Source organism: Nansenia antarctica, assembly GCF_963989245.1.
Source record: "Nansenia antarctica genome assembly, chromosome: 1".
NCBI classification, from domain to species: Eukaryota; Metazoa; Chordata; class Actinopteri; order Argentiniformes; family Microstomatidae; genus Nansenia; species Nansenia antarctica.
The window spans coordinates 75,090,786-75,105,559 of record NC_137674.1 but is presented as its reverse complement, the minus strand read 5'-3'; the positions used below and the strand labels follow the sequence as shown (position 1 = coordinate 75,105,559).

At 52.1% G+C, this 14,774-nt stretch overlaps 1 protein-coding gene across 1 annotated transcript; it reads right to left on the bottom strand.

The window, feature by feature from the left end:
- Positions 1-685: 685 nt before the first annotated feature.
- On the bottom strand, positions 686-12,296 carry crispld2 (cysteine-rich secretory protein LCCL domain containing 2; the record flags this gene model as incomplete). The annotated part of the gene is made up of 14 exons (XM_080526171.1): positions 686-837; positions 2,057-2,187; positions 3,839-3,914; positions 4,405-4,477; positions 4,592-4,635; positions 4,818-4,948; positions 5,041-5,107; positions 5,199-5,259; positions 5,370-5,576; positions 5,687-5,787; positions 6,817-6,932; positions 8,791-8,923; positions 9,671-9,789; positions 11,970-12,296. 14 exons carry the CDS (start codon positions 12,294-12,296, stop codon positions 786-788), a joined length of 1,638 nt encoding a protein of 545 aa, XP_080382297.1. The 3' UTR covers positions 686-785.
- Positions 12,297-14,774: the final 2,478 nt, after the last annotated feature.

Here is a 14,774-nt window from a genome sequence, read left to right as displayed (position 1 = left end):
TTGGAGGTATGCCTTCCTCTCCTCCCCTCTTCCCTTTCCCTTCCCTTCCTACCCAACCCGTCTGTCTCTCTGTCTGTCTGCCTCTGTCTGTCTGTCCACTGTGAGCTCCAAAATGGTCTACACAGATCCTCTTCTAACTCAAGTACCATGGCCTATCCTCTACTTCAGCAAAGGTATGTAGCCAAGCATAGAATGGCCAGAGAAGCCGAGACAAGCAAAATACACATTATAAGAACAAATAGAAAACTGTCAATAAAAGCACATTTAGAAAAATTACAAAAGATTAAATCTGTACAGAATGATTAAATACAAATTAGATCAATATACATTCCTGTGTATGGAGACCAATGATTTGATTTGGTAATATGAACATGAAATATAAACATGAGAATTTTCTAGAAAATATGACATATTCTATTCGAAACTGTCAAGACGCATACATCCAGCACCAGCTGTTGTACTCGTCTGTGATATAACATTTTGCATTTATTGCTTGTATATCTTTACAAAAATATCCACATCTGGAGTTTAAAGGTGAGGGACACAGAAGAGTCCATTGTGATGATGTTTAGTAGCAGGCTACTGTTTATTAGCTAAGAGGGTGAAGTGTCTGTTGGTCCAATGGGAAGTCCTGCTTCCTCCCAGGGCGGAGGACAGAGACAGAGACAGATGTGTTGCCATGGCATCGAACCTGTGGGCACTTCCTGCCCTTGAAGAGCTGATGGGGGGGGACCCCGTTAGTCCCTGGACCAGTGGGTGGGAGGCCCTGCGATCCCGACGCTGATTCACTCTCTCACAGCGAAGAGGCGGAACGAGCCTCCTTCTGTATTGCTCTTACTGAAAGACAGAGATGAGAGAGACAGTTAGATAGGGGAGAAAAAAAACACAAACCATACTGCTGTCAAGTCAATGACATTATTCTGTGGACCAATTCTCTTCATTGTTAGGGTGAGTGGCTCCAATTCAAGGCAGCCCTGTGAGGGAGTGGATGCCAGTAACCACCAGTTGCCAGTAGTAATACTAGAGTATTGGTACAGTCAGAGTAGGGGAATCACAGTGGACGTATCTGGAAACATGAGCTCTGGCCACTGTGATTCCCCTACTCAAACACTGGCTCCTTGTTGCCCAATGCCGCAGTGATAGACCGACCTTTCCAGCGACCACTGTGGACTATTGTGCTGAGCTCGATGGCTTTGTTATTAATTCATTAGTGGAGAGAGGCCTTGAAGGCCTGCCATGCCCAGTAATGTCAGGATGAGGTCCAGTCCCATTGGCATCACATCGCTGGCTGTAATTATCTGCCTAGGGAACCACTGAGTCAGCCGCCGACAGCTTTTCCATCCACGGGTAACTAGATAGGCTGTGATTATTTCCTCCTTAATAAAGGCAGCCCGTGCTGCCCGCTGTCCGCTGCCCGCTTACCCCCAGCCCCCCCCCCCACCCCCCCCCCCCCCCCCCCACCCCCCCACCCCACACACACACGCGCGCCTCCCTCCCCCCTTACTTCCTGAGCATGTCATCGCTTTGACAGTGCCCAACGCTAAGGTCAGTGTGTCACACCAGAAGGCTGCAGCAGGGTTTTTAATTCCTGGTTGTCCTCTACTACAGCTCTCTTCTTGCTGTCTGTCTCCTTTTACTAGTTGGAAGCCTCCGATCCTCACTCATACTCAAGGTTAAGGCGAAGAGGGGCCTTGTGATTTCAGCATTAGATTTCCACAGTACTCCTCCTCAGCTCCCGGCTGATTTTGGCCACGCAGCACTTTGCACACTCCGTTGGACGGAGGGGCTAAAGTAAGCAAAGAGTCCATGTGTGGTCCGTCCGCACGCCGAAACCACACCATTACTCTTACACCCCGACACGGCAAAAAAAACTGACTTGGCCTTCAGGGGCCTTCCGTGCCTGAGCTTTCAGACTCACTCTGGGACCTGGCTACTGGCTGACAGGTGAGGAGGAGGGGGGGGTGAGGAGGAGATGGGGGGGGGGTGATGCAGGGGGAGGAGGTAGAGTAGGAGGAAAGAGGAGGGAGGGTAGAGCGCGCGTGGGGGGGAGGGTTACCTTTCTGACTGGATGCCGTTCTTCAGGACTCCCACATAGCTCTTCTTCTTGTCCAGCGGCAGCACGTCGACCCAGCCTCCGCCCGCCTTGATCACCCCGGCGTGGATGGCTGCTCTGCAGACACTGGAGCTCTGGGGGAACAGGAGACAGGAGGAGAGAGGAGGGCGAGCAGGGGTTATTACATGCTACTCAACTGTACACTATCAGTAATGTACTGTATGTATTGTGTTGCAGACTTTATAAGGCTTTACAGTATCCCAGTCTCATTTTACATGACTTCTTTGTCCCGTGTCCCAACAAAATACTGTACATACTGTATACATGACATCATCAAGGGGGGGACACAGGCAGATGACATCACCTATCAGGATGTAAAGGCCTGCCGCTCTCTGGATAAACACATGACAGGCAGCAGCTGGGTTGGGGCCGGGGCCTGGGAGCTGCCCCCCCAGTCTGAGGCCCTGAGCCTGGCTCCAGAGTGTGTCAGACCCTGGGTCCTTATCACCAGGCTGGAAGGCTCATTCATCTCTCTATGTCTCTAGGCCAACACAGTGACAGGCCACATTCCCTCTGCACACCACCCTCCTCAGAAACACTGGAGCTGTGCCTCCTCTGCTGCTTGGACCCCATCCAGCTTAGTACACGACAGGCTAGCTACGTCTGGTGGAGGTCTGGAGTCTGGGTACTTAGGGAATATCACTCCACTGAAGGTATCTTGCTGCCTGCTAATGCTAGTCTACAGTATAAGTGTGTGTGTGTGTGTGTGTGTGTGTGTGTGTGTGTGTGTGTGTGTGTGTGTGTGTGTGTGTGTGTGTGTGGGTGTGTGTGGGTGTGGGTGTGTGTGTGTGTGTGTGTGTGTGTGTGTGTTGCATCAGCTCTGAACAACATGGTTCTTTAGCTACAGTGTTGTGAGACTGGTTTATGGGCCAGTTGGACTACATCTAAGTGAAATGGCTCTTGAAAAAAGCCAAGTCAACAGGTTCATCCAAGGCAAGGCACTATTAAAACATCAGCTTCATGTCACTGCGCCAACAACTCCAAAAATGGGCTGCAAGGGACCGCAATTATTTCTTCACTGTTGCTTTTATCTGCTACACTCTCATGTCAACTGAAGTACATCCCTCGTGTTTTTCTATTAACCCTGAGGTGATTTTTAGAAGGACGTAGGTTAGGTAGAGAGAGACAGAGGTCTTTGACAATAGTTGTGAAGCGGGAGTGAGAGTGTTTAGTGTGTGGTGTCTCTGGGGCCGCTCCTGAGGCCTCCCTCCCTCCCCCTGCCTCAGTCCCAGGCCCCAGGGCCCTTGTCTCAGACCTCAGGCACGCCACCACTGGGCCAGTTCTGAGTCAGCCAAGGCCAAGCAGCCCCAGCATCTGTGTGTGGTGTGGTCAGGCCCCAGCGCGGGGAGACACATTACTGGCGACCGTGTTGCCTGCCTGCCTGCCTTTTTACCAGCACTCTCCATTCTTTAACCATGTTACCACTTTTGTTCGGAGGCCGCTCGCGGTCGTCTCCACACCGCAAAAACTGCAGGCTCTCTTAAAAAGTGCTCCACGGGGCTAAAACCGCACTCTCCTCCTGCTGTCCAACAGAAATCAGGTCAAAGTCCCAGATAGCCACAGTAGCACTCCGCAGGGAGGGAGATGATGCCACACTGAGGTCTGTCAGTCTGAACAGGGCCCGGCCCCACTAGGGGAGGGTCACTGAGGACGTCCATGGCGGGGTTGGGTTGTATGTCCAGTTGACCCAGTGAGGACTACTGTAAGTACAGCAACAGTACTAACCTCTGTGTAGATGTTGTTACCGACCACAGGCGCCCAGTAGGAAGGCTCGTTCTTGCAGTTGGCTGGACAGAACATTCTAGAAGAGGAATACATCGAGAATTCATTAGCACAGAGGGACACACAATGGAGATCCAGAAGTTGAACAGTCTTTGATTTTATAAAACAATGGACAATGTTGAGACATCCCTGCGATTCATTACTGTCCTCTTACGGGGGTATCGGCTGTCATCTAGGCAATCCATCATAATTCATGAGTGTAGTTAATACCATGTCATATTATGAACATGAGAACATTTCCGGTTTGACTGCTGTGTGTCAAAGGGAGGATTGGGGCGTGTCTTCCTTCCATTAGTCTCTGCATGTTTCCAGCGGTTGAGATTCCAGTGGTTTGGTTTACAGTAATTGAGGTTTACACATTTGGCTCAGAGCAAAGAAGCTGACTCTCATTTGACACACTGTTGTGCTTACAAAGCAAAGCCCTTCTTTTACAAGTCATTTGTGCCTGTGGAGCATGTGTGTGTGTGTGGGGTGGGGGTGGGGGGGGTGGGGGGGGGTAGGTTAGGCACCTTGGGCAGTTGGAGGAAGGTTTCTTGAAGGAGCAGATCTCAGCGACGGTGGCATAGCAGTCTACAGACAGTCCTAGGGTGGAGAGGAGACACACACGTCATAAACATCTGTCCAAGACATCAGGTGGAAAGACACCTCAAATACTGACATGCTCTGATTATTCGGAATAAACTCGGTTTGACTTACGTTCCACTTTGGCCACCACAAATGCATTGCCAGCTTTGAATTTGCTGTGAAGGGATCAACATGAAGAATTAGGAAATCGACATTGACATTGACATTCAGGAAAATCGGAAACTTTTCAGGATATGGCCAAATCAAGGCAATCAATAGAAAGTTGCATCATAGAACGTTTGAAGAAGTTGGGTAAACTGGGGAAGTGATGAGGAGGAACAGGAAATATCTCCAGTACCTGAATGACTCCACTCCGTTCTTTGTGGCCTTGATGAAGAACGGTAGCTTGTCTTTCCTTCCAGTGTCGACCAGACCGCCGGTGTTATCGATGACCCCGTAGTGCAAAGCAGCACGGCAGATACTAGATTGCTAAAAAAAAACAATAGCGAAAGGGCCATTCAAAACCATCACCGTCATCACCATCATTGTGTGAATGCAGCGCGTCAATATCAATAACTCACCACGTCATAAAAGAGTGTCCCCCACACTTTCCCCTTCTTGTTCTGGCAGTTGGCAGGACAGTTATATCTGTGGAGAGACATGGAGGCTGAGTGAGTGGGCGCTGGGCAGTAGGAACTGAATGGGACTTCAATAAGAGTGTCCAAAAACACACACTGACCTGTTGCAGGTGGATCCCTTGCACTTGTCTCGCATTCTAGTTTCACACTTGATGTTCTGAGCTGCAAGACAAACCAAAAATAAATCAAATCACCTCACAAGATCAGCCAGTGATCTTGGTGATATTTCACCCCAAATCAGTCCATTGTTCCCCATCCGTTCCTAAACCTACCCAGGAAGGTGCTGCCTGCGGGCTTGGGAGAGGCTGGCTTGGGGCCGGAAGGTTTGGGAGAGGAAGGCTTGGTGGCAGGCTTCTTGGGAGCAGCGGGCTTGGGTTTGGGTCTGGGGGCAGGTCTGGCGGTGGTGGTCCGGGGTGGCATGGGAATCTGGGGCTTCTCCACCTCGTTCATGTCCTCTGTCTCTGACCGCTGAGAGTCTCCTGGAGAGGGGGTGGAGGGCATGATAAGACTACAGTAAGGTCACACACACACACACACACACACACACACACACACCGTCACACCGACAAAACCATGCAGGTCTGCTCACCCTTGTAGCAGAGGTTGTCCCTGCAGCCTCCTCCATAGCTGGGCGGGCACTGGGAACAGGGGCGGCCATGTTGGTAAGGGGCCTCTCCGATCCAGTTTCCCCTGAAGGAGAGGAGCACAGTGGTCAGGATGACCTGCATTCCTGCCCCTTCAAAGGAATCCAGGTCACAGTAAACTGATTGGCCTCGTCAGGGACCGGCTTCCAGATGCCAGTGACTTGGTTTCAGTGTGAACGAAAAAGTGCCCAGTTCCCCCTTCTCTGTCCCCCTGCTTTCCTCTTTCCTCCTCTGTGGCGGCTGTGGCGCAGGAGGTAGAGCCGCCGTCTAATGATCGCAAGGTTGGCAGATCGGCGGTTCGAGCCCCGGCTGGCCACATGTCGAAGTGTCCTTGGGCAAGACACTGAACCCCAAATTGCTCCCAGTGAGCGGGCCGGCTCCTTGCATGGTAGCTTGCCGCCATTGGTGTGTGAGTGTGTGAGTGAATGGGTGAATGAGAGGCCGTTGTAAAGCGCTTTGGATAAAGGCGCTATATAAGTCAGTCCATTTACCATTTGACTCGGTGTGGAAACGAGTGTCTCACTGGGTACCTGCTGGCCTCGCAATTATTCCAGCACATTATCACACACACTCTTAAAAAAGTGGAGAGCCCAGCGAGCTAATGAAAACACTCCACTCTGTCCCTCTGGCAATTAAATCATTAGAGGCCGTCTGGAACACATGAGTCTGGTCAGGCCCTGTTTTTCTTTCCTTCAATTCTTTTTCTTTTTCAACCTCGGGTGGAATTTGTTCATGGCCTCGTGGTGTGTCATGACATACTTTCTTAGAGTGATACTTCAACTCAGTCACAGTACGCAGACAAATTAATACACTGTATTTCTATTCGCTATTTTTCTTCAGGTCTTATATTCTATGTTACTGTTGTTTGACCTAATAAACGTTTTTCTTTTGTTTTTTTTATTGTTGTAAGTCGCTTTGGACAAAGGCGTCTGCTAAATGCCATGAATGTAAATGTGTTCCCTCACTAGCATTAGGGGCGTTGGGGACACATCGTGAGCCATGTAGGGGGAAGGAGAGTCCATCCACAAAACCAGACACCAGAGACAAAAAAAGATGTTGAGAGTGTCGGTCTTACTTGGGGGAGTAGTTGCACACAAGGTAAATGGCATTCTCCCAGACCTCCCCCCAAACGTTCATCCTGGGACACACGTGCACGGCACAGCCCACTCGACTAGTGGTGGCCCAGACCAGCTGCAAGGAAGAGAATTCATCCATTAGAACTGGTACACAAACGCAAAGACACTGATATATACAACAAGCACAAAGACAGTCTAACATGTCTTAACTTCTCTATCATCCATCTCCAGCGGTTCAGCACCACAGCACTGTCTATGTAAAGCAGACAAGTTTTAGGCGCTGAATTGAACTGGAGCTCGGCAAGACTCATGGGTGGTTATGCAGGTCTGAGAGGTGAGTGCCTCACACACACACACACACACACACACACACACACACACACACACACACACACACACCGGTAGGAAGCACTAAAAGTGACTGTAGACCAGAACTCCCCCATCCCCACCCATCCCCCCACACCCTTCTTTCTTTCACACACTCTTTTTCTCTCCATCCCTCATAGATCTGTCATTCCTGCCCCAGGAAGTGTCTCTCCTGTGCTGGGATGTCGAGGACAGATTGATGGGGCCACGGGGGGCTGGGGGGGGGGGCCGGGGGGGGCTGCTCTTTCATTGGGTGCCAGTCAGAGGAAGGAGACGGCCCTGGAGTGTGACCGCCGTTGAGTTTCCTGTTCCCGTTCTGTGATCATTCTCATAATAATCCCGTTAAGAAATATAAATAAATTATTCTGCCGGTTCGTTCGGAGGAAACACAGAGCACTCTGGGATTGGAGCCGGCGTCCTCTGTCCGTAGGAAGAGCCATGACAGCGTCCTGAGAACCTGGAGGTGGTTCTACAGACATAGAGGTGAGGCTTACTTTCTCTTACGATAAAGAATGTTCTGTGAGTCTCCTCCTACCACTCTTTCTATCACTATTCATAACTCTGTCACTCAGATAGGAGAAAGTGTTCCAACCTCTGTGTCATCCCTAGAGACTGTGACGGACAGTGGGACTGGCCTATCAGAGAGAGGCAGGGAGCAGGGATGGGGATGAGGACGGGACCCCAACTATGCTAGCTAGCATTCAGAGGAAATGAAAGACCAAAACAACACTTGGCATTGTTTCCTGCATTCCTGCCCCTTCAAAGGAATCCAGGTCACAGTAAACTGATTGGCCTCGTCAGGGACCGGCTTCCAGATGCCAGTGACTTGGTTTCAGTGTGAACGAAAAAGTGCCCAGTTCCCCCTTTCTCTGTCCCCCTGCTTTCCTCTTTCCTCCTCTCCATCCCCTTCTCTCTCCCTCTGCCCCCCCCCCTCTGTCCCTCTCTCTGTGTGCATTTCCCCCTCCCTGTCCCCCTATCTCTCTTTCTGCGTTCCATCCATCCATCTCTCTCTCTCTCTCTCTCTCTCTCTCTCTCTCTCTCTCTCTCTCTCTCTCTCTCTCTCCCTCTGTTTTCATGGAGTAACGGTTCTAACAGAGCCTCTCCACCCCTCTCCTGTCTCAACATCCATGTGTGTCCATGTGGTCCTCTGATCACCACACCGCCCCAGAGACTCCCACTGTTAGATGATGGACACCAACCGAGAAAGCTGCGTGCCACATGTTGTTTTTTAAACCGGGTCTGCATAGACTGCAGCATCACTTACAGAGGTCACATGTGCTCTCTAACAGACGCCGAAGGTACAGCGAAGAGAAAACATCTGATCGTAAAAATCACACCCGGAGATAAAACGCTATTAGTTCAAAGGGAAATCTTTTTATTCTTTTTTTAAAGGGAAACCATCGAAGATAAAATGAGACCCGCAGAGAGCATGGGAAACACATGCATCCTGCTTTTTACCTGAGGAAGTGTTGAGGACGCTATTCATCCCATGAACTCAACAGGCTCAACATCAGGCTTGCTCCGATCCAGTGTTTGTGTACCAGCCTGTTCCGCGCCCCTCCCTCTGCCACCCCCCCCCCCCCCCCCCCCCCTTTGCTGTGACTCACCTGGGTGTAGTGGGTGCACATGGGGCCAGAGCAGCGGTCGGGACACCAAGGGTTGCACTCCTGGGGGTAGGGGTAGGTGTAGTCCTTCACCTCGTCATACCAGGCCTGGACGTGGTATGCAGGGGAGCGGTACCTGAGGGCAGAGCGGACAGACAGACAGACACAGCGGCGGCGTCAGCCTCAGCAGCCACAGAGAGCTCATACACTGGGTGAACCAGCTGGCAGCCCAGGAGGGGCACACAGGGAGCCTCTGAGGGGGTCGCCAGGTGCTTTGGCTGGGCTCGAGAAGCACTGCATCAGTCCCCCCCCTCCCCCCTGGACCTCCACTGATTAGCCTGGTTCTGACCCAGCACACAGACCCACAGTGTTCCCCTACCAACACTGGGGGAAACTCGAGCCACGATACAACATTTATTTGCTAAAATAAAACTAAACACGGCTCCGCTGGCCTGACGAATCAATTATGGCCCTTTATTGTAAACATCTCTTTTTACGGTAGTGAAAAAGTGCTGAGGCAGAAGAGAGGAGACAGAACAGGCCGCGTCAGTGCTGGCATCAGAAGAGAGGGAGGAGAGGGAGGGGCGGGGGGGGGGGGCTGTGAGAACGAGAGTGGATTCCTGGAATGGCACCTGCTGAGGGAGCCGTCCGCTGTCATACACAAAGAGCCCTACTGTCAGAACACACACACACACACGCACACACACACACACACAGTCTCAGCACGTACTCTCAAACTTGCACACAACACATAACACTGTTACTGCATACAGCACACTCTCACTCTCACAGACATAGACAAACACACATACTACACTCACGCATATCAAGTGTGTGTGTGTGTGTGTGTGTGTGTGTGTGTGTGTGTGTGACATTGTCTCACCTGCCCCAGTGGACAGCCAGGTTCTGACCGATGGACATGAGCAGGTCCTGAGGCCCGTGTTCCCACTGACACTGCTCAGCCCAGCGAGTGGAAGACCGCTCCAACTCATCATCCCACACCTGGAGAGAGAGAGAGAGAGACACACACACACACACACACACACACACACACACACAGAGAAAAACACACTCCTATCAACTCAACATCCATGACAACATAGGGACTACAATTCTGGAACATACATCTCAACACACCTTCATCACTGACAACATGTCGTCAACACAGCTAACATCAACACCGCTAGTAACAGCCCACTAGCGTAGCTACATTCTCCTCAGTCATAATACTAGCCCTGTCTCATCCCATACCTAACTCTCCGCTACCTTTTCAGCCCCCCACCCTCCCCCTCTCCCCCTCTCCTTTCCTAGGGAGCCGACATTGAGCTGGATACAAGTAAAACATTAACTTTAGCCCGGGACATCTGAGTGGACCAGCGCCTGGCCCGGATCCACTACAAATGCTCAGCAATCACAGATGAATTAGCCACATTTCCTGAGCGGGTTTCTCCTCTACCTGTGGAAACGAGGATGAACTCTCACCACCACCGAGGGATGGGGGGGCAGGCAGGGGGGAGGCAGGGGGGAGGCAGGGGGAGGCGGGGGGGAGGCGGGGGGCAGGCAGGGGGAGGCGGGGGGGAGGCGGGGGGCAGGCAGGGGGAGGCGGGGGGGAGGCAGGGGGAGGCAGGGGGAGGCAGGGGGGAGGCAGGGGGCAGGCAGGGGGAGGCGGGGGGAGGCAGGGGGGAGGCGGGGGGGAGGCAGGGGGGAGGCAGGGGGAGGCAGGGGGAGGCGGGGGAGGCAGGGGGAGGCAGGGGGCAGGCAGGGGGGAGGCAGGGGGGAGGCAGGGGGGAGGCAGGGGGAGGCAGGGGGAGGCAGGGGGCAGGCAGGGGGGAGGCAGGGGGGAGGCAGGGGGAGGCGGGGGGAGGCAGGGGGGCAGGCAGGGGGCAGGCAGGGGGAGGCGGGGGAGGACGAGGCCTGTACAGTGTGGCTCCTCACAGTGTGTCTGCTCAGTACATTTCCAGGCTTTCGGTGGTCACCGCACGCACGCACGCATGTACCCACACACACACATGCATGCACACGCGCACGCACGCACACACACACACACACACACACACACACACAGACAGGCATACACATATACACACACACACACACACACACACATATATAAATACAAACAAACACACACACACACACACACACACATATAGACACACAGACACACACACATACAGTATATATATAAATACAAACACACTCACACACACACACACACACACACACACACATATATATATATATATATATAAATACACACACACACACACACACACACACACACAAACACACTCCTCAGATGCCTCGCGGCCTGGCAGAGAGGAAGGCTGAAGGGGACTCCAAGCTCCTTCCTCTCTACTGACCACACAGACGGCCATAACATCAGCCCTACAGCCGCGCTACGTTAACCACCATCCCCTGAGCCGGTCCATCTAAACGCCATAAACCGCCGTCCACCCTCTTACTCAATCACAAACATTCCATAAACACAGTCCGTCTCAATAACGTCCAGGGCTCTCTGTAAACAAACGGCCATTCCCTCACTTTATTTCTCTCTTTCCTACTCAGTTCCATCTCCGTTTTCCATGGAACACACTATTTTCTCCTCTCTTGGTCTCGCTGGCCTCCTTCATTCGCTCTGTCCTCCCTGGCCCACCCTGACCTACACCCCCCCACCCCCCACCCCCCACCCCCCACCCCTCCTCTCTGTCTCTCTCTCTCTCTCTCTCTCTCTCTCTCTCTCTCTCTCCTGTCTGGTTCCCAGCAGGTAGTGCAGAGTCAGGGAGGCCTGCCCTGTAAAAAGACTGTCTCAGTAGACTGGCAGTAGCTCCACACCATGACTTCATCTTTTCCAGGAGGAGAGTGAGGGAGAGTGAGAGAGAGAGAGAGAAAGAGAGAGAGAGAGAGAGAGAGAGGAGGAGATTGTTGTGGTAAAAAAAACAACACCCTCTCATCATGGCGGAGCATCAAACAGTGGCCCATAAACCCCCCGTCACCTCCAGTTAAGACCCCGATGTTGCTGACACGTTGGAACAATAAACCCCAGGCCTTGTTTCTCACCCTGACGTGTGTTACAGAGATGGAGGTTTGCCTGGTTCTCTCAAAGCGGGTTGAATAGTTGTGAGAGCAGTCAGTGGTGATGGGGAGTGAGGGGGGGGAGGACAGGGGGGGGGGCGTCTCACCATGTACTCCATGTTGGACGATGTAGGATAGACTCCTCCCCTCAGCTTGTTGTGGAGGTGGAGGATCTCCTCCCGGTCCGCCCACTGGATGGCCCTCCGGGTCCTAGAGCCCGCGCCGTTGGTGCCGTTGCCGTTCTGGTCCGCCTCGTCCTGGTACCGGCTCAGCAGCTGCCGCAGCTCCTGGGAGTCAGGCAGCGTGAGGGCGACCCCGTCCCTGGCACACAGCAGCAGCAGCAGGAGGGTGAGGGAGAGGGCGAGGGAGAGGGTGAGGGTGGAGAGCCAGGGCCTGGGCCTGGGCATGATAGCAGAGGTGGTGGTGGTGGTCATCTTCCAGCCTCTTCTGGGTCTCTTCTGGGGTGTCTGGGGGTGTGTGTGTGTGTGTGTGTGTGTCGGGCGCTGGGGCGGGGCAGACTACAGTGGACAGCCTTGTGTGGAGCTGAGCTCTGGAGCGGCGCTGCAGACACGACCTGTGGGGAGGGAGAGAACACACTCTGTGTGAGCCTGGCAGCCCCGAGCCAACGAGGCAGAGTACAGACCAGAGCACATGGCCAGACAGTTTACTGAGTGAACACAGGAGGCGTACGCTCACACACACACACGCACGCACACACACACACACACGCACACACGCACACGCACGCACACACACACACACACACACACACACAAACACAGTTCTGGCAGCGGTGGACAGCAAACATCTCCCTGAATAACTGTCGCTCTCTCTTTCGTATTTCCAAGAGGAGTGAATGGAGACATATAAATAACACCACAGAGTACAGCGAAAGTGTTATTACCATGAAAACTATGGGAAGCGTTCATGCATTCGCCAAGACAAGAGCAAGGAAACCCATTGAGCAGGCAACATCGATATGAGGCAACGGCATCACCACAGGTTGCAAAACATCAGTCCGGGAAATGTGCAGATGTGCCAAAGCACCGCATATCTCACTGCATATCTCACTGCATATCTCACCGCATATCTCACTGCATATCTCACTGCATATCTCACTGCTTTGCGAAACAAGCAGTTTCCTAAATAAAAGCACAACATCTAATATGGGGAAAGATATTATAGAGATGCCATCCTTGCCAGGCCTGCTGTCTGCAGCAATTAACCACACCACTGCACCGTGCTGGAGCCTTCCACTGCTGAGGCAATTAAAGCAGCATGGTTTAACTCCACATCAAAGGATAGCCTGTGTCTCAGAGGATTTCAGCAATCAGACAACAGCTCATGAGTTTAAATCACCACATTGTACCTGATCATCTTCAGCTTAGCCCAAATCCTACAAAAGCCCCTTTCAGCACTTCAGTGATAATACAGCGATTGTCAAGGGGAGAGCCTGTTTGATCCATAACAATGACTAATTATAATCTTCTACAGATTGCTCAACTCGTGGGCACCGGATCACAGGGAAGTTCAAGTTTGTTAATTAGTTGCTTCTTTTGTCTTAGGAGTCTTACTCAGCCCCCTCTGGAATTGGGACCTATCAGTAAACACGACCGCAGATTACAGCACGTTATTAAACCTATTCATTCTCCTTTACTGCGATGAATTCTGAAGTGATGTATCATTGGACAAGAGACAACGCAGTCAAGTCACTCAGGTTCAACACTCCTCGGAGCCCTAATTTACTGAGACAATCCTACTCATTAGAGCCATCATCATCGTCATCATCATCATCATCATCTCCTCTCCTCTCCTGGTTGACCGACAAAATCACTGTCCCAAAATATTCCAGGAGTGAAAAGAGTCAGCGAATGAGAGAGAGAGAGAGAGAGAGAGAGAGAGAGAGAGAGAGAGAGAGAGAGAGAGAGAGAGAGAGGGGTGAAAGGTGAACAGAAAGACACTGAGAGAGAGGAGAGAGGATTCTAGAAGGACAGGGAGCAGTAACGTGTGACTGAGAGGTAGTCTGTGCCCTCTCTCAGCCTCACAGGGCAGTCAGGACACACAGGGCACAAGCCAGGCTCCCCGCCACAGCCAGGAGAAGACAAACAGCACCACTACTAAATCAGCCTGCATGAGAGGGCATGGCAGATGGAGAGAGAGAGAGAGAGGGAGAGAAGGAGAATGGATCCAGTCATAATACTGCTCCCTGCTCGCTCCATCCTTCCAACCCTCTCTCTCTCTCTCTCACTCTCCAGAGAGGCGGCTTGAGGTCTGACACCGGGTCTGTGTCAACACACTGTCACAGAGTCTGCCTGCCGCCTGGCCACCACCACATAGTGCTGTGCACTCTCCTCACACCAAACCTCCACCAGCCTTTATTCCACAGCCCTTTCTCATCACTCTCATGAATGTTATACTGGAGTGGCAGACAGGGCAGGCAGGCAGGCACACACACAGGACAGCCTGCCCACATCAACAGAAACCTCATTGGTGCAGGGAGTCTCACCTGGTGGCTCTGAAACTGCCCTCCACTGCCCCCAGCGTCAAACTCACTATGGACAACCACATGCTCTGGGGGTAAGCTGGACACAAACAGCTGTATAGTTGATACATGTGTTGTATACACACACACGTTTCATTATTGCTGCTTTGCTCTCTAGGAAATTGCCGCATGAAATTCACATTACAGCACAGAAGCAGGAAATGTAGGCTGTGTGATCATAGCTGGAGCATATCAACAGCTGCATATGTTGTGGCGTGAAAGTGGCGTGAAAGCCAGCAGTGAAACGTTTTAGTGTTTCATTATATGACCACATGAGGATTTACTAGCTTGTAGCTTGTGAATAAATCTAGATAGCACTCAACTCTCGTGCAAACTCCCCCCCTCTCTCTCCATCTCTCCATCTCTTACT